The 19,350-nt window shown below is 31.0% G+C and overlaps 1 protein-coding gene across 1 annotated transcript in view; it reads right to left on the reverse strand.

The window, feature by feature from the left end:
• Nucleotides 1-1,046: 1,046 nt before the first annotated feature.
• Nucleotides 1,047-19,350, reverse strand: part of LOC129976732 (nephrin-like) — a 48,869-nt gene continuing 30,565 nt past the window's right edge. Inside the window, exons 14-20 of the mRNA XM_056090449.1 lie at nucleotides 11,033-11,284; nucleotides 10,186-10,473; nucleotides 8,581-8,880; nucleotides 8,171-8,458; nucleotides 3,487-3,660; nucleotides 3,228-3,370; nucleotides 1,047-1,302 (exon numbers count right to left, since the gene is read on the reverse strand). Coding sequence (XP_055946424.1) covers nucleotides 1,192-1,302; nucleotides 3,228-3,370; nucleotides 3,487-3,660; nucleotides 8,171-8,458; nucleotides 8,581-8,880; nucleotides 10,186-10,473; nucleotides 11,033-11,284 — 1,556 coding nt within the window. The 3' untranslated portion in view covers nucleotides 1,047-1,191. The remainder of the gene's footprint in view (nucleotides 1,303-3,227; nucleotides 3,371-3,486; nucleotides 3,661-8,170; nucleotides 8,459-8,580; nucleotides 8,881-10,185; nucleotides 10,474-11,032; nucleotides 11,285-19,350) is intronic.

Here is a 19,350-nt window from a genome sequence, read left to right on the forward strand (position 1 = left end):
TCTAAAAGTGAAGATTCGTCCAAATCTCGCGTTCGAATGTTTCTATATTTTGTATAGGAGAAAGTAAAATGTTATGAATTTGTTATGCATACAGTCCAAAATGAGCATACAGATAATTACAAGATCGCGAAATATACTTTTATATGTCATTTAATTGCATATAAATTTACCTTTTTCACACATGTTTAATGTTATTAATATACGAATGCTTCGTTATTATGCCACCATCGGTAAATCAGTTTTTGTCATATATCTGAGTATGTTCAATCAAGCCATAAAGCAGTACCAGATGCATCTTTTAATTTTTTTTTCAGAGATATTTCTCTATTCTTCTAGATGAAACTTGGTAGCATTGACGCAGCGGAACCAGTTTTATGATATCACAAACATTTTACCATTTCACTTTCTATTTACGTTCCCACAATTAATTAATTATCGAAAGAATGCTGAAAAATCTAGAACTATAGTTCCTTCAGATGTGGACTTGAAACTCCACAAAGATTCTATCTATAAATTTAGGATGTAATATTACTAATCAGTTACTAAAGATATAACGCGCAATTGGCTTTCCATAAATTATTTAGTTATGAAATCGCCGAACTAATTAGTGCCCATTTTATCTATTAAACAAGTGGGCACAATTATGAAATCGAGAAATACAAAGGCTATTTTGTAAAGTATTATAGGATAAATTATAATGCTGTATCTTTTCAAATGTGTTGTGAAATGAATTGCATTTGCTTCAATTTAGCAAATTCAAGCAAATTAAACGCTTTCAATAATGAACGGGTATGGATTCATGGAAAAAAAATGAATTTAAGCCAGTAATAAAACGATAGTTCCAGACTGCATGATTGTGCCATATTATAATTACTTCGGAAGGTTTTTTTTTTTTTTTTTTTTTTTTTGTATTTTATTAAATGAATCCAACTCATAGAAAAGATGAAGCGCTTTATTGACCTAAAAAAACTAGTAGAAAAATGCACAAATTACAAGTACAAAAATATATATTTTTTAATTATTGTATCTTAATTTGATTCATGAGTTTTAAAAACGGGACATTCAAACGATAACAGTATTGATTGTAATAGAAAAGACATATCTTTTTTTAAATAAATGAAATGGGAAAAATAAAATTTTAATATCGAAATTGATGAGCAGCCTGGTATGCGGTTTAAAACGTGACATAATTTAAATAAAATCACTATAAACATGTTGTGGTTGATTGTATCTTACTGTAGAGGGCGCGCCTGATGATGTTGAAGTTTCTATTTCATCAGAAGAAGAGTATGAATCGGATTTCTGTAAAAGACAAACATGTTAGGAATGCATTTTAATATTATATTTAAAAATATTTGGTTAAAAATTATTTTAATGTGCCCTTTTACATTGTCTAAGATACAAATAACGCCAAGTCGCCAAAATAGCAGATGTGCAGTTCAACAATGTAAAACAAACAATTTGTTTAGTAAACAAATTAGCAATAAGGTTGGTAGTAAAATCACTCCATTTGTTTGTTTGGGTTACCATATTTGTAGCAAACTGAAGCCATGATTAAAGTAGATTTCAACTGAATATTCTCATCATCATGGTGGATTTTATTTTTAAAAGAAGAGCATATCTTGTGTTTAAACGTAATTCAATTTAAATTTAATATAAAATTATTGTTAACAACGCTTGTTACATTGTTATTGTTAGAACACGACTGTGATTTCACTTGTAATATTTACTTTCATGATAATTTCTTCCTTTTAATTAAAATTCGCGAAAAGAACCTTTTGGGAATTATTTAACGATATAAAAAAATTGTTAAATTATTAGTGGAAGATTCTATATTAGTATCAAAAGTTCTAAATTAATGAAATGGTAATAAGAAAGTTGAAAAAAAAAATGAGTGTACCAGCTTCGATGATCGAGCCAATTGAGGATTATTGAACAAATAGAGAAAGTAATTAATTATGTTTTAGAATCATAAGTTGCAAGCTTTTAATTGACGAAAATTGAATTTCCCCCCATTTTTTTTCTAAGTTTAATATATGGCTTTTAGAATATTAATGATAATGCTTCAATGATAAATCAATAATTGCCAAAATTTCATGAGGGACTGATTAAAATCTTTTAATCAAAGGTGAAAGAATAACACGCTTTCCTATATTGACATGTGTATGTGAATTTGATTCCTAATACAATTGTGCACATTTTTTTAAACTTTGTTTTTTATTTTGGCAATAATGCAGGTTTTGTATAAAAAAATTCAAATTTGCTGTTTTAGACAGTAATAAATTTGAAGTCACAATTTTCAATGCTATGTCTTAATGAGTTATTTGAGGATTTCATTCAATTTGAGAAAGTTCAGGTAAAACTGAAGTATATAATATTGATTTTTCAACATTTGTGGCCAAATCGCGCCAACCATTACAAACTCGAACGACATCCCTTAGGATTTTTCCACTTAAAACTCGTATTTTAGAGTTGCAAATAGAAATCGGTTTTTCCAAAATTGGCGAATTATTGCCATAGAAAAATCCTAATTTAGTGATGATACTGTATACTTAAATCTAATTTCAGTCCATTTTAGGAGAAAGATCAAACAGATTTTTCATTTTATTACTTAGGACACTTAATTGGCCCTGTTTTATTTCGAAAGCATAAAACAAGAGACAGTTGTCAGCTTGTTCTTAAATGATAACTTTAAATTTAAGATAGCAGATTTCAGTTTTTTTTTTTTTTTTGAGTAATCATGTTTCCAAACATACAATTAAGCAGGCAGATTAATATCCAGTTGACGGATTTAGTAGAAAATTTAATGCACATTCATATTTCTAATAATAAAGTTATGCACCAAATCTATCTAACTGCTTGCGTTTTTTGATCTATCGTCTTCACATCCATCGAACAGACAGGCTTCCTTCGATACATTTTGATCCAACATTTGATAGTAATCTAAAAATTTGGAGTTAGGGTTACATACTAAATTTCATCCTCCCAACTAATTTCGTTTTATAGATATATAGAGCAACAGACAAACGGACAGATATAATTCAAAAACGAGTTTACTGGATTCAGATAAATCTAAAATGTGAAGATACAACTCTTTCACAATTAAATTTTTTTATATATATATTTTGTTTCAAAGAGAACCAAAATCATTTTTAGTTTAAAGAATCTGGAGATTTGAATGGTCAAAGAAAATTTAATAAAATAAATAGAAGGGTTAGAACACTTACCGTATCTGAATCATGAACAGATATAGTATCATATGATATAGTATTGCCTTTTAAAGTATCAGATGAATATTCTGTAAACGTTGTTTCTTCAGATTCAGGTTTTGAATAACTGTCTATATCAGATGAGCTTGACATGTATGCATCTAAAAATAAATGGTTTGGCTGAATTCTTTCATTACATATGCTATTCATGTATATAAGATAGAAATGAAAATAAGTGCACTGATTTCAATTTGTAAAACAATATTATCGTTAATACCTGAATATTTTCTTTTCATTTTATGGTCTTTCTTATGATAATACAATGCTAGAAGCACAATATTAAAAATCAGCAATAGAAAAAACACTGTTCCTATACTACCAGCTAATACCTCCATAAAGCTTATATTTAAGTCACGGTCTTGTCTTGAAACATCCTTAAAATCTTTGGAATCTGAAAGACAAAATAATGAATTTTATATATTACTGTAGTATTTACTTTGTTACAATAATTCATTTTAAGAAATAATGTGTAATGATATTAGCCTTCTTTTATACATTTTTTTCCCATTCAGATTTGCAAAAAATTCTCCATTTGACCATGTTATAAAATCCTCAATTTTTTTATGTTTATGCGGAAGTGGATTCCAGAGTAGGTCGCTATATTTGGGGGGGAAATACAAATTCTATTTATTGCAAAAGATAAGGACAATACTAATATTTCATGAAATCTGGGGGGACGGCAATGCCCCCGCCAAGTCGAGCAAAAACAAGCGGCACGGCCGTACCATCCTTTTCTCGAAGTAGTTCAGGTCATTTTCGACTCCCTATAACTTCGTTGTGGATAAAATTAGAAGCTTGTATTTTCAGTAATCAAGCAGGCATTATATAAACACGGTATATTTCAAATTTCATTAAATTTGAACTAGTAGTTTAAGAATTATAACTAGTTAAAGTTTGCGAATTTTGTCACTGACTGACTGACTGACTGACCGATCATCAAAACTCTAAGGCTCTTCTAGCCAAATTGTATTCTGAAGCTTCAAATTCAGAATACAATTAGTGCTTAGTGTATAAATCAAGGAAAAACTAAAATATGCGTGTAATAATGGACGGATCGATAAATTTCTAGAAGTTTCGATTATTATCCATTTTGTCGCCACATTGGTCGCCAAGTTTGTCACCAAGCTCTGGGATCACTGGCTCGGCATCCGACAGCATCCAATACAGATTACTGTTAAACTGTCTTTCTTATGATGACACTATTCGCGCTGGGAAGCAAAATCACAGGTTTTTAACGATATCTAATTTGAAATTAATTCAATTTGAAGTTGTGGAAGCTACAAACGCAATGGGTAACTTTCAGAGAATCAATCTGGTAGAAGAAACTGATATTCAAAGTATGATCGCAAAACTTAATGCCGATCAAAAAAGAGTCTTCGATATGATCACAAATAAAATGGACACAACTGATAATAACGCTGACGTTTTACGCTGTTTTGTGAGTGGAACTGGTGGCACTGGAAAGAACTTTTTAATAAAAACTCTGAAAGTTTGGGTTAAGACATATTTAAACAAAAAAGTGGTAGTTAGTGCTAGTTGCATTGAATGTGAATGGATTGACTATACATAGACTATTGCAGCTGCCTGTAGAACACAAGCAAACACCAAAGTACAAGCCACTTTCTGATGAAACGCTCCAAGTTCTGAGATCAGATTTAAAAGAAGTAGTGTTGTTTATCATAGACGAAATGTCGATGATATCCAATGTTACTTTAACATATATTCATTTACGCTTATCTGAAATATTCGACGCAAGCGACGATCAGAATGGGTGGTTTGGAAAAAAACATCTTGTAGTGTTCGGAGATCTCTTAACAGCTTCTGCCGGTAAGAGAAAAGTCACATTTTGAAAAACTATCAACTGCTGAAATTAACAAGTTGTTAGGTTCTCTCAGTATACCGAATCTGTGGATTGAACTGTTTATATACAATGAACTTACAATTAACATGCGACAGCTCAATGATTCTGACTTTGTTGAAATGCTAAAGGTGTGTTGAAAAATTAGGTGTGACTACGCAAAAAGACCGCGACTTACTCTCGATAGATTAATAATTCTCAAATCCAATTCAAATGAAAACATATTAATTGAAATAACTGAACACTTCTCGAAACTTCCTGATGATACCGTTTGCTTATTACTTACAAAAAACATGTTTCAACAATTAAATACTGTAATGCTTAAATCTCTTCCACATCCCGAAATAAAACTTAAAGCTGTAGATAGCATAGATTGCCCCAGATACCTAACAAAAAGAGCTCGTGAATGCATAAAAAAATATGAAGACGATGCTTCTATGACTGCAGGCCTGAAAGAGAACATAATTAAAAAAATAGGAGCAAAAGTCATGTTAAAGCGAAATATTGATGTGAATCTTGGTTTAGTTAATGGTTCTGTCGGTATAGTGCAAAGTGCAAAGGTTGATCCGGAAAATACAAAAATTAAGAAAATATACATTACATTTAATAAAGAGCATGTTTATGAGCTTAGTCCGGTCAAAACTAAATTTGAAATTATTAATAGAGCTTATGTTCATTGCGAACAGTTTCCCATATGTATAGCCTATGCTATAACTATACACAAATGTCAGGGCCAAAGTCTAAATAATGCACTGATGGATATCGGTTCTGCAGTATTCACATCCAGTCAAGCTTATGTGGCACTTTCGAGAGTTACAAGTCTGGATGGCTTACATCTAATTAATGTCGACTTTGGAAGTATTAATTGAATCGTCAATTTGTGAATACAACAGACTAAGAAGCATTTACCGTCCAGACTTGTCAAAAATTGTAACATTAAAGCTTACGAGAAAAAACCATAGAGACAGGGAGTGGGCTTTGAGAAAAATTGTAGCTGAAGCTCAAGAAGTAGTACCGGAAAAGAAAAAGACGAAGACTACATACAAAAATAAGAAAAGCACTATCTACAAAAAGAAAGAGATGCCATCAAAAACATAACTTTTAAAAAAACCAAGTCTCGCAACTCAGTTCTTCTATCGTAAAAAGTTGTGAGATCCATGTAATACCAAGTCGGTCAATTTATTCAGTCCCTACTTAAGGGTCCTTCTGTCTTAAGTTATTACGTAATTAGCTAACCTAACAACACCTTATAGTGACCATATGAATATTGAAAATCTTTTATGGTTTAAATAAATAGATTGACTTGGCAATCGCACTAAACAATCTAATTTACTATAATATGTTAATGTAATCTAATTTATGTAAATATACATTGTGTTCTCATGCGATGGCCAAGTCAATCTATTTATTTAAACCATAAAAGATTTTCAATATTCATATGGTCACTATAAGGTGTTGTTAGGTTAGCTAATTACGTAATAACTTAAGACAGAAGGACCCTTAAGTAGGGACTGAATAAATTGACCGACTTGGTATTACATGGATCTCATAACTTTTTACGATAGAAGAACTGAGTTGCGAGACTTGGTTTTTTTACAAGTTATGTTTCTGATGGCTATAATTAATCAGGTTCCTTTACGTTCACTTGGTCATTATAGTATTTATAAGCACCAGCTTTAATGATATTTTGAATCAACATAGCTGCTGCCAAGTCTTGCATCAAAATACATAAATATTTTTTAATTATTGCCTATTTGTATAAAACAAATTCATATAAAACCATTTTTTTAAATTAAAATCAATGTTATCTTTTGTACTTTATCAAAAAAGACTTTCTAAATCTTGATTTGCCATATTATTTATTCTTACATATTGCCATTAGTATTTTATAATTCAGTATGTATATAACATTCCTATGCAAATTTCATTACCATTTTAACAAAATTCTTCCCCTTTTCATTAATTTTTAAATTTTAAGATTGACATTCTGCCAGTGTGAACTGAATTGTTCTTGTTTATTTGTACAGATTAGATAAAGGATGTATTTTCTTATAAATCTAATATTTCATTATGAATTTCAAAATATTTTGATTTTTTTTTGGGGGGGGGGAGGGATTTTCAAAATATTTTAAGACAAAGACGTTATTGCAACAGTTTTCTTAGAATTCTAATTTATTAATTACTAGTCACCTCACATGACCAGCTGGTTCTCCAATAATATTGATTACTGTTGATTTCAGATGAATTGTTGAGATATAACTTCATATCCAATATTTTTCCAAATAATCTTACATTAAAAAAAAAAAACATGCATCAAATCATTTTATCCATCTAGCTCTCTTATTTTTTTTTATCATGTTCACATGTACATAAAAGAACAAATATACAAAATTTGACAAAAATTTACAAATTTAAAGAATACATGGTGTAATAAATTTCATCTTTTGAGTTTAATGGATTTTCCTCAACCAGAAATAATTCCAAATATCCATTTCTCTAACTCAGGGATGTCTTGATCAAAATCTCAAGATCTCATTGTTTAGAATTTTTAATGCCTTTTTTTTTTTGCCTTATATACAAAATAAATAAAAATTTTAAAAAAAGTTGAAATAAAAATTTGATGGCAATTCTTCGTATGATGTAAAAGAACTATTTTTTTGTACTGCTCATTCATGGGGACAAAAATGTTGCTTCTCCAGCATATAAATCATTTTGCATTGACCCTTAAGTAAACTTATATAAAATAAGAAACAGAGACAAGAAGCCATGAAAAAGGAAATTTACTCTTATTTTTATATTCGCTAGTTTAATAGAATGACATAAGGTTTTCCCATTACCAAAATCTATTATGAATGCAATTACCAATAACTGTACTTCCATCAGATTATCAAACTCTGGTGAGAAAAAAAATTTAAAAACGTTTCAACAAAAGAAAAAAAACTATTTTTTGAAATAAATTCAGAAAATATCACAACTCTGTAGTTTCCTTCAACAAGCTACAATTGATTTAAATTTTTAAAAAATGTATTTAAAAAAAACCTACCTAAAGTCATTGCTTTAACTATTGCTGTTGTGTAAGGACTTGAACCCTTTACGTTAACAGACTTCATTGCCACTTCATATTCGAGTCCTGATTTGAGTCCAGAAACCCATACAGAATTAGTGGCAGGAGGATGAACATCGATATATGAATAAGCAGGATCTATAACAGATTTAAAACGGATACAATGAGTTTGGTTATGACCTCCATCAAAACCAGGAACCCAAGTCACTAAAAGGCCATTTTTGGAAGTATTCAGAATCCGTACAATGATGGGTGGATCAGGAGTACCTGAAATATTAAAACTTGTTAGAAATGGTGAATAGTTTAAGGAATTTTAAATAATTTGATAGGTTATATTAAATGTATAAGAAATTAAATAATTATTTAAATTAAAATGATAGCTTGCTTACTATCTGGAAGAAAAGAAACTTTAAATGTTTCAAATCCAATTTCATTCCTGGCAACACATATATACTCTCCAAAGTCCTTTGCTTCAACATCCTTTATTGTTAAGATACCTTGCCAGGTAGTATGGTCTAGTTTAACAATATCATTCTTAAATCGTGAATTCTCATCAGATATAACCACTCCTTCATAAGTCCAAGAAAATGTTACATCAGGAATTCCTTCAGCTGTACAATATAATTTGGCAGTTACGCCACGATCACTGAATACAGTACTATTTTCAGCACTCTTGATAACTGGTTCATCTAAAAAAAATTATTGAATAATTTTACAGATACTAGGATAAGCTGATAAAACTGCATAGAAATAAGAAAAAGAATTTGATTTTTAATAATAAAAGAATTAATTAATAAACTATTAATTTTGTCAGATAACACTGTGCTCACAATATTGTGAATATGATCCTTCACAATGTCATTGACAGTGTCTAATTGGGATAATGAAAAATTGTATCATTCTTTTTACATAGACTTTTCAACCAGGTTAATAAGGCTCAAATTAAATATAAGATGCTTCAGTAGTAGAATTGTTTCAAACATAAGAAATATTGCATCTACATAGTAACAAAAAAAAAAACATTTTAAAAAAGTTAAAATATAATTAAAGTAACTTCAGTAACAAGCTGATGATTACATTTTCTAGTATAGATATTTTTAAATTCTACAACTAATTAAAAAGTAAATGAAATTTCAAGCTCTACTAAATAAGATACTTTAAGCCTCCCAGTCTTATAAAATTGCCAATTTTTTATATCTCATTTTATTTTATTAAATACTAAAAAAGAGATCATTATATAAAAATTAAATAATTATTAAAAACAATAATATTTTGTCACGCTTACATGAAAATACTTTTATTCATTATTATTTTCAATTTAAAAAGGAATAAGAAAGAAAAAAATTGGAAAAACTACTTGTCATATTTCAATAAAATAGAAAAAAAATAAAGAGCCTTTTCTGCAAAAATTTATGATATGGTAACGTTTTAAGTTAGAGTCATCTATCATTATTTTTTAAAGTTATTCCTAATAATATAGCATCAATCATGTGCATAAAAACAATATATTGAATTTATGCAGCACATACGAGAATAAATTCACTAATTAGAACAATGAAAATTATTGAAGCAAATGTTTGTAAAAAGTTATCAAAGTTAAAGAAAAAAAATGATACCAGAATAAAAAGATCAAAAAGTATTTTTATCATTAAAAAAATTGATTAAAAAAACCTTTTTTTTATGTAGAATAAAAATGAATTTAGTTCTCATGTATAGAAAAATTGTTTGCAATTATTATTACAACTTTTGATTAATTTTAATTAAAATCTTGAAAAAGCCCTTTCAGATCTACTAATCAAGAAGTAACTGCATGTCAGATTTGATAACTTCAAATTCTATGGCTTAACTTGAAGAGAGTTTTGAATAATTTTTTTCATCACATGTAACAGTTTGCAAATAGTATGCAAAGCTATAAACACTATAAAGTAAAAAATCAAATTATTTTAAAATGTGATACATTCTAATGTCTTAAAATGTACTAGAAAATTACCTACGTTTAACAAGTAAAATTATCTTCCAAGTATCAGCTGATCCTATGCCATTGTCAGCTGTGCAGGTAAAAGAACCAGAAATATCTTGAGTCACATTCTTCACACTCAGAATAGATTTTCCATTACTACTTGCGATTACCTCAGCTCTGTTTGGAATATTTTTCCATTTTATGGTATCTGTTGTCAAAGGATAGCCATCTGCAGAACACTCCAATTTTACATTAGACTCAGGCTCTGCAATGATGATTTTCTCTTCTTTTTCATCTATAAGCTTCAAAATAACTGCAGGATCTGTTGTACAAAGAAATGTTGCAGTGTCATAATTATTTAGCCTTATGATTTCTGTCAATACAATCTGATAGCAGATAGATAAGTGGATAATAGGTTGTCTGTCAACAAACCAGTAAATAAACAAAAGACTCCCAGATAAACAAGAGAGAGAAATTTGCCTAGTTAAAGTTGAATTTTATGAAATTCAAAAATTTTATCAGAAGCAAAATGGGAAAATTTTATAAATTTTAACTTTTATGTTATCTGAAGACAGATGAAATTTTCTTTTAAAATTATCAAGAATATTGCATTTCTTAAGCAATTAGGTTCTTTTATTTAAAAAAAATGGAAATAAATGATTCCCAAAACATTTAGACATATTTAATGATATTTGAATAAATAAATTACATGGAAAAATTGGTTTCAAATTACCTAAATAATGACAGAAAGATTGATCATTTTTGCAAAGTCAATCAAAAGCCTTTTAACATGTAGCATATAAATGTAAGAATTCAAAACATATATGCTTTACAAAAAATTTTATAACAAGTAAAAAAAAAAAAAAAAAAAAAAAACTTACATAATACTTTAAGAATTATAGTAATAGTAGATTCTCCAATATCATTTGAAGCTACACACAAATATGCACCAGAATGAGATCTTTCTGCAGAAGTGATATTAAGCACAGGGCCTTCTTCAATGACTTCATCACCTTTCTTCCATTGATATGTTATTTTATCGGGATTGGCTTTAGCATTCATGTCAACCACTTTTGAATCGTTTTCCTTTACTTCATATGTTACCAAGTCAGAAATAGTAAAAATTGGTTTATCTGGAAGCAAGAAATTCATTTATTAAAAGAAAAGAAAATATAATATAATAAGACAGATTTTTATTTTATTAACTCTTAGACTACTATTTTTTAATAATAATTTGAGGTCATTTCTATCAACAAAAATATGTTAGATAGGCAGCTTATTCTAATACCCATAATTACTCTTACTTGATCATAATTATAATCTATGGGCAAGGGTGGGGAGGCATTCAAAAGTGTAGGGCATATATATCGTGTTGGTATTGTTAGCTGGTATCATCAATCCCACTGGTATTTTAAGCAAAAGAAGAAAAAAAAATATCTCATAAACATTTTTTTAGCACTGTTTATACAGAAAGCCTATAAATTAGTATCATGTATAATAAAATGTATAGCATAGTTTGCAAACTGGAATTTATTACATGATATATAAAGTTTTAATTCTTTTCTCTATTGCTTTTACTGAAGGCTCTGAACTAATTGAACAATATTTGATGAATTTTGAAATTGATAAAATCCCGTTGGTGTTTATATTCTATTTCGTGGGACATGCGTTCTGTTGATAGTCCAAGAGTTAACTGTTATTTTACTTTATTAAAACTTAAACGGCAACTAGTTCAATATTGGTAATGCTTAATTTCATTTAAATATTTTATGCAAAATTTATCCATGACTATCTCTAACCCTACTTCTACCCCTTCTAAGTAAATTCTATTTATAACAAAAAAGTAATATGAATTAAACTTATTTTAGCTTTTAATTTTTACTTTGTGCTTACTTTTTATCAATTCCTACAATATATGCCTATTTCAAATAAATAAAAAAAAAGTTGCAACTTTTTATATAAAAAAAAATTGTTATTATAAAGACATAAAATGACAGTTTTATTCAGTAACTATAGGAGAAAATATTCTTATTTACATTCCTTCAAAACTTTGGTATAAACAGTGTCAACATCCTTTGACCGAAGGATTAAGAGGTATTTTCAATTCACAATGAAGATAATAATATATATATATAATTATCCCTTTTCAGATTTTTTAAAATAATATTTAGAGAAATTTTAAAATAGTTCTTAAAAATGTTATCTAGTTGAAATTCTACAAAACAGATCATTAAAAACATTTTCACCTTTTCTTCTAAAAAGTCCTGTTCTTAAAATGTTATAATATAAATTATAAAAAAAAAAACAAAAAAAAACATTGTGCTCCAAAATAATATAGCAGCGAAAGAATAATATATCTCAAAATGTACTGATATCCTAAATTCAATTTTTCACATATTTTATAATATAGAAAGTAAAATTAAGTTTATATTTTTGGACGGTGATGATAAAAATTATAATGCTAAATAATAACAAGAAATTATATTTTTCTAGGAAGCACAAAAATATATACTAAGTAGTATTAAAATGATAAATGGTAATAAAAGAAACAGACTCCAAAAATAATGAAAATAAAATTTCTACAAAAACAGAAACAAGTATTGAAAGCCATAAAAAATTCAAAATGCCACTTTTCTTGCTTTTAATTTGGAGAATTTGATGATAAGTTTTTCATAGCTCATTTAAATGCGGTTAACTCACGGTATTTCGCAAATAGTTCTTGGCGCGTTTCAAAAACCAAAAATGATCGCTCTCCGCTTGCATTGTAAATTGGCATGATGACTAAAATTCTTTAAATTGTTATCACATTAGGAAATGTTGATTGTAAGCCATCCACAATCAATTTATACATATCAGTTGGGTTTGAAATTTGTTCGTTTTTTACATATTTAATCTTTGAAATAATGTATTTCAATATCATCACCATATTTTGTCATAAGTTCGTTATGCAAACGCCAAAAGCTTTTTCTTCTAAATTGCCGTCAAAAAAGATTTGAAAATAATTTAAAATACTTTTATATATAGTGCTCCTTTGGGAAATTTCTGAAATAAGATTATCACATATTACATTATGAACATTAATTATGTAATATTAATGTTCATAATGTAAAAAATTATTATTTTTGTCGAAGCAAGCTTCTTATCCTTTCTTTTCATCAAAATGGTACTTTCTCTTCCCTTTTCTACTTTCTTTATATTTCCTATTATCAGTAATCTGATTGGCTTCAGTTTCAATATCTTGGAATTTTTCCTAACTTCCAATAGGAAATCTGATAAGGATTTAAGGAGAGATGAACATCACACAACTATCAATTCAAGAAGATTAAAAATAAAATAGAATGTTTAAAATAACCTATCGTTATAATTACCAAAGGAAAATTAATAAAATGCATTAACGTGTTGTTTTGGTAATAGTTTTAACACCGAAAAATTTGTAAATTATAGTTATAAATTTAACAAATGGCAAACATAATTTTAAAAATTCAAATTAGACTGAAAATTTAAGATAAGCTGATAATGCTTTATTTATAAAGTTTTAAAAGAAATAATTTCAAAACACAATATTTCATGCTAATGTAAGTACATTATTGTCATATTAACAATCTGTTCTGCTCCGGTTATTAAACTCATAACTAAAATAATTGTTTTAAAAGATTCACGGAATTTCATTAAAAAGAGAAAGTGTTAATTGAACTGAAGAGTTTTCTGAACATTATCAAAAAGATATTATTCGCCGAGTGCGCACATTTTACTTAGGAGGACAAACACACAAGAGTCAGAACTATATATATTTTTTTCTAGCGTTATATAGCACTGAATTAAAATGAAAAAAATGATTTTATATATGTATAAAAATATATATATGTACAAAAATACTTAGCCTTCCTACTTTTAAAGATGCGGTTTTTCTCAAACATTCGGCATGCTTTCAAAATATTTAACACCGGTAAAAATAAAAGGCATATTTTCAACAACATGAAAAAAAAAGATTTTAAAAAAATCCCAAGCCCCCCCCCCTTTTTTTTTCCTAGGAAAGAAGTGTTAACGTTAAATCATGACAGTTCTTCAATTTCCTGAAACAATCTGTGATTTCCCTATTGTAAATATTAACGCGTCCTAAATAACACAAACTTGTTATACACAATATGCATTTGATTATAACTCATTTAAAGAGACTTCAGCGGCCAAACAGGCGATAAATAACTGTTTGTTTCGCCAACGGGCGATAAGCATCAATCATACCTTTGGAGATGAACTTTGCTCTCCAACGAATACGAGTGACTCACTTCCTGCCTTCGCCAGCTGGCTTAGAACGTCTGTCTCGTGCTGGTCGATGGAATTACGGCCAATGTATCATGATCTATATTTGTTAATTTAATTTGTAATTAAAATTTATTTTTGTTATTTACATGGCTGGCAGTTTTCATTAAGTAAAAATGTTTTAATACTTTAATTTAAAGTAAATTTGGCCATTCGTGTTAAACCACGCACCAAACTGGTGACCCGGTACTTTCGTTTTCACTCTTCTAAAATTTGCGAAGTCCAGCCTCAAAATTTCTAAAATACGCTCAAATCAGATTTTGGTGATTGAGCTTCTCAGTTACTTTTCGTAATACCACCCATTATGGATTATTGTGCCGAGAAGTAATGCATCAAGGATCAGGTATGTGTTCGAATTTTCTTTTCATTTCTCTATGATTGGTCAATATTTCATTTCCCCATTATTTTGGCGAAGAAATCTTATTATTTATATTCAGCATTAATTTTCGTGTTATTTTTTGTATTCAAAGTATTAATTTCTTATTACTTTCGTTTTGGCTACCATGTTTATTATTATGATTCTTAACTCCCAATTTTTTTAAAAAACACGTGTATTTAAATAATCATAAATTTTTCTGATACTCATAATTATTGTAAAAATTATCAGTTTCCCACATCGAGTAACCAAAAATGTCTAATTCTGAAAACGAAACTGTCAATGCTGACGCTCCGACAGAGTCGCAGGTGTCCTATCTTTCGGTGAAAATACCACCGCTGTGGAGGAACAATATAAAATTATGGTTCATCCAAGTGGAAAGCAATTTCGCTCTAGCTAAAATAACCAATGATCTTACAAAATACAATCATTTGATTGCAACTATTGATCCGGAAACTTTATCTGCGGTAGCTGATATTTTACTCACACACCCCGACACCAACAAATATGATGCGTTAAAGACTCGACTTATAGCCGAATTTTCCGCTTCGGAAAATGAACAAATCCGTCGACTGCTTTCTGAACTACATTTAGGCGCCGATAAACCATCGCAGTTACTCCGAAAGATGCGCGAACTCGGTGGTGGCACAGGCATAAAAGACGATTTTCTCAAAACTTTATGGCTGCAAAGACTGCCGTCAGAAATGCAGGCAATTTTATCAATAAGTTCTGAATCCCTGGATAATTTGGCCAACATGGCCGATAAAATTGCCGAGGTCCGTATTTCCTCGGCAGATAACAGCGCCTTTGCCGTTAGTCGATGCGCGGAAAGTACTGCCATGCGGAAAGCGTCCACTCTGGATGAGTTTATTGCACTCCGAAGCGAAATCGCTGCTTTAACTGAGCAGGTACAACGGCTTTCCCGCGACAGAAGCAGAGGCCCTTTCCATCGGAAAAACAGACAGCGCAGTTTTTCGCGTGGGCGTTCCGGTGATCGTGGGAGAAAATTCTGTTATTATCATTCGCGTTTCGGAGAAAAGGCACTGAAGTGCGTATCGCCTTGTTCGTACTCAACTAAAGCGGATCAGGAAAACTCGCAATAGCGGCTGTCGATCAACCTACATCGGCGGCAGCCGCGCAATCGTATCGTTTGCATGTTTTTGATAAGAGATCCCATTTAAAATTTTTAATAGATTCTGGCTCAGATGTTTCGTGCATACCGCTCAACAAAACCCAAAAAAATCTAACAGCATAAAAATCTAACAGCAAAAAAATCTAACAGCAAAAATCTAAAAATCTAACAAAAATCTTGCAGCTAACAACTCCAAAATTTATACTTATGGATCTAAATTATTAAATGTGGACTTAGGTCTCAGGCGAAATTTTCCATGGAAATTTTTAATAGATAATGTGCCTGTTCCCATAATAGGGGCCGATTTTTTTACAAACCTTTGACCTATTAATAGATCTCAAAGGGCACAAACTTATTGATAATGTAACTAAATTTACCCAACCCGGAATAATTTCAAAATCAACAAATTATGCATCTCTAAAACTTATTTCTGGTGAATCAATATATCATAAAATTTTGGAAGAATTCCCAGAATTAACAAAATTAACATTTGGGTTAAAACCTGTTAAACATAATATGGTACATTTTATTGAACAAACCTAGAAGGCTAAATCCAGAAATGTATGACGCCGTCAAAAAAGAATTTCAGTTCATGATGGACCAAGGCATATGCCGACCATCAAAATCACCTTGGCCATCTCCCCTTCATGTCGTTTCCAAAAGCTCAGGCAGCATCCGTCCTGTTGGTGACTATAGGAGATTGAATGCCTGTACAGTACCGGACCATTACCCCATACCCCATATCAAGGATTTTTCCAATGCACTCCACGGAAAAAATATTTTTTCGAAACTTGATATAGTCCGTGCTTATTTTCACATACCAGTCCATCCGGATCATATACAAAAAACAGCAGTTTGTACACCATTTGGACTGTTTGAATTCCCATTCTTAAATTTTGGACTATGTGGGGCAGCACAAACTTTTAAGCGATTCATGAATGAAATCCTGGGAGATATTAAATTTTGCTATGTATATTTGGATGATATTTTAATATTTAGCTCCAGTCAAGAAGAACATAAAGCTCATTTACGAATCGTACTGGAGAGATTAAATACATATGGACTAACCATAAATGTTTCAAAATGCATATTTGGCGTCTCAGAAATTCCTTTCTTAGGTCATTTAATTACTAGTTCGGGAACTAAACCTTTACCCCATAAAGTTGAACCGATTCTCAAATATCCACAACCAAAAACAGTAAAAGATCTTCAAAGATTTTTAGGTTTTTTTAAATTTCTTCCGTAGATTTTTACCAAACATAGCAAAACACCAGGTACATTTAACGTCATATTTAAAAGGCGCGAAAAAGTATGATAAAACGAAATTGGACTGGTCAGATAAAGCGGAAGAAGAATTCCAAAATTGTAAACAATTAATTGCAAATGCTGTTTTATTGGCACATCCAAAACCAGATGCCACATTAATTTTACAAGTCGACGCTTCAGACTTTGCCATCGGAGGGTCATTGTCTCAATTAGTAGATGAAGAATTGCAACCACTCGCATTCTTTTCTCGGAAACTCTCCAAAGCAGAAAGAAACTATAGCGCTTACGACAGAGAGTTATTAGCAGCTTATGCTGCCATCAAACACTTTAGGCATATGCTTGAAGCTAGAAATTTCTCTTTGTTTACAGATCATAAGCCGTTAACTTACGCTTTCCAACAACGCTTTGACAAATGCTCTCCGAGACAGGCTAGACAATTAGATTTTATATCTCAGTTTACCACCGATATTCACCACATAAAAGGCTCTGAGAATATATTAGCAGATGCACTTTCTAGGATAAACGCAATAAACATGCCAAATCCCATAGATTATAACGAAATTGCACAAGCACAACAAATTGATTCTGAATTAAAAAATTTAATCGATAATTCTGCAACATTACAATTTAAAAGAATTGCTTTTCCAAATTGCGAAACTCCCATTCATTGTGATGTATCAACAGGTACAGCTCGACCTTATATTCCTGAATCATTTCGTCAACAAATTTTTGCATCATTACATAATTTATCTCATCCTAGCATTCGCAGCACTTCAAAATTAATTCGATCGCGTTTTATTTGGCCTTCCATTCGAAAAGATTGTAACAATTGGACTAAACATTGCATCCCGTGTCAAAAATCGAAAGTAATTCGCCATACTAAGACCCCAGTAGGAAAATTTGTAGACCAATCACAGAGGTTCGAACATGTGCACCTGGACCTTGTTGTCCTCTACCTCCTTCTCAATGAAACTATTATTGTTTAACAATGATAGATAGGTTCACGAGATGGCCAGAAGCCGTACCAATTCCAGACATGACAGCACAGACAGTAGCACAAAATTTTTTTAAGCACTGGATAGCCAGATTTGGTTGTCCTGTAAGAATTACTACTGACCAGGGCAGACAGTTTGAGAGTGATTTGTTCCGTGCTCTCTCTCAGCTACTAGGAATTAAAAGGATCAGATCTTCTCCTTATCATTCTCAGGCCAATGGTCTGATCGAAGAGTTCCACCGCCCATTAAAGGCAGCTTTGAAAGCCTACAACACAGATCAGTGGTCTGCAGCACTGCATACCTTGTTACTCGGATTCCGGTCCGTCTTCAAAGAGGATCTACAAGCGACAACTGCTGAGCTGGTATACGGCAAGTCTCTGCGACTACCAGGAGAATTTTTCGATCCAACCCCTGGAGACGCATCACCCAAGCAGCTCGTGGATGACTTAAAACGCCATTTTGCAACGATGAGACCAGTTCCAACATCCTGTCATGGCCAAAGAACAATCTTTGTGCATCCTCACCTCAACGAGTGTTCACATGTATTTGTGAGACATGACGGTGTACGCAAACCCCTACAAGCACCATATGATGGACCCTACAAAGTTCTTGTCAGACGACAGAAAACATTCGATCTCGAGATCAAGGGGACATCCCATACTATTTCTATAGACCGTCTGAAACCTGCTTTTATTATTCCTCCTGAGTGTTCCAGTATACCACCAGCCAAGCAAGAAGCAAGTTCCACTACTAAGTGTACTAAAACACTTCCAACTAAGGCATCCATCGTCGTTCCAGCAAGGCAAACAACTCGCACAGGGCGACAAGTTCGATCCCCACGTCGTTATGTCCATTTCCAATGAGACTGCGGAGGGAGTGTGCAGCGGCCAAACAGGCGATAAATGACTGTTTGTTTCGCCAACGGGCGATAAGCATCAATCATACCTTTGGAGATGAACTTTGCTCTCCAACGAATACGAGTGACTCACTTCCTGCCTTCGCCAGCTGGCTTAGAACGTCTGTCTCGTGCTGGTCGATGGAATTACGGCCAATGTATCATGATCTATATTTGTTAATTTAATTTGTATTAAAATTTATTTTTGTTATTTA

Source organism: Argiope bruennichi, chromosome 7 (assembly GCF_947563725.1).
Source record: "Argiope bruennichi chromosome 7, qqArgBrue1.1, whole genome shotgun sequence".
Lineage (NCBI taxonomy): Eukaryota > Metazoa > Arthropoda > Arachnida > Araneae > Araneidae > Argiope > Argiope bruennichi.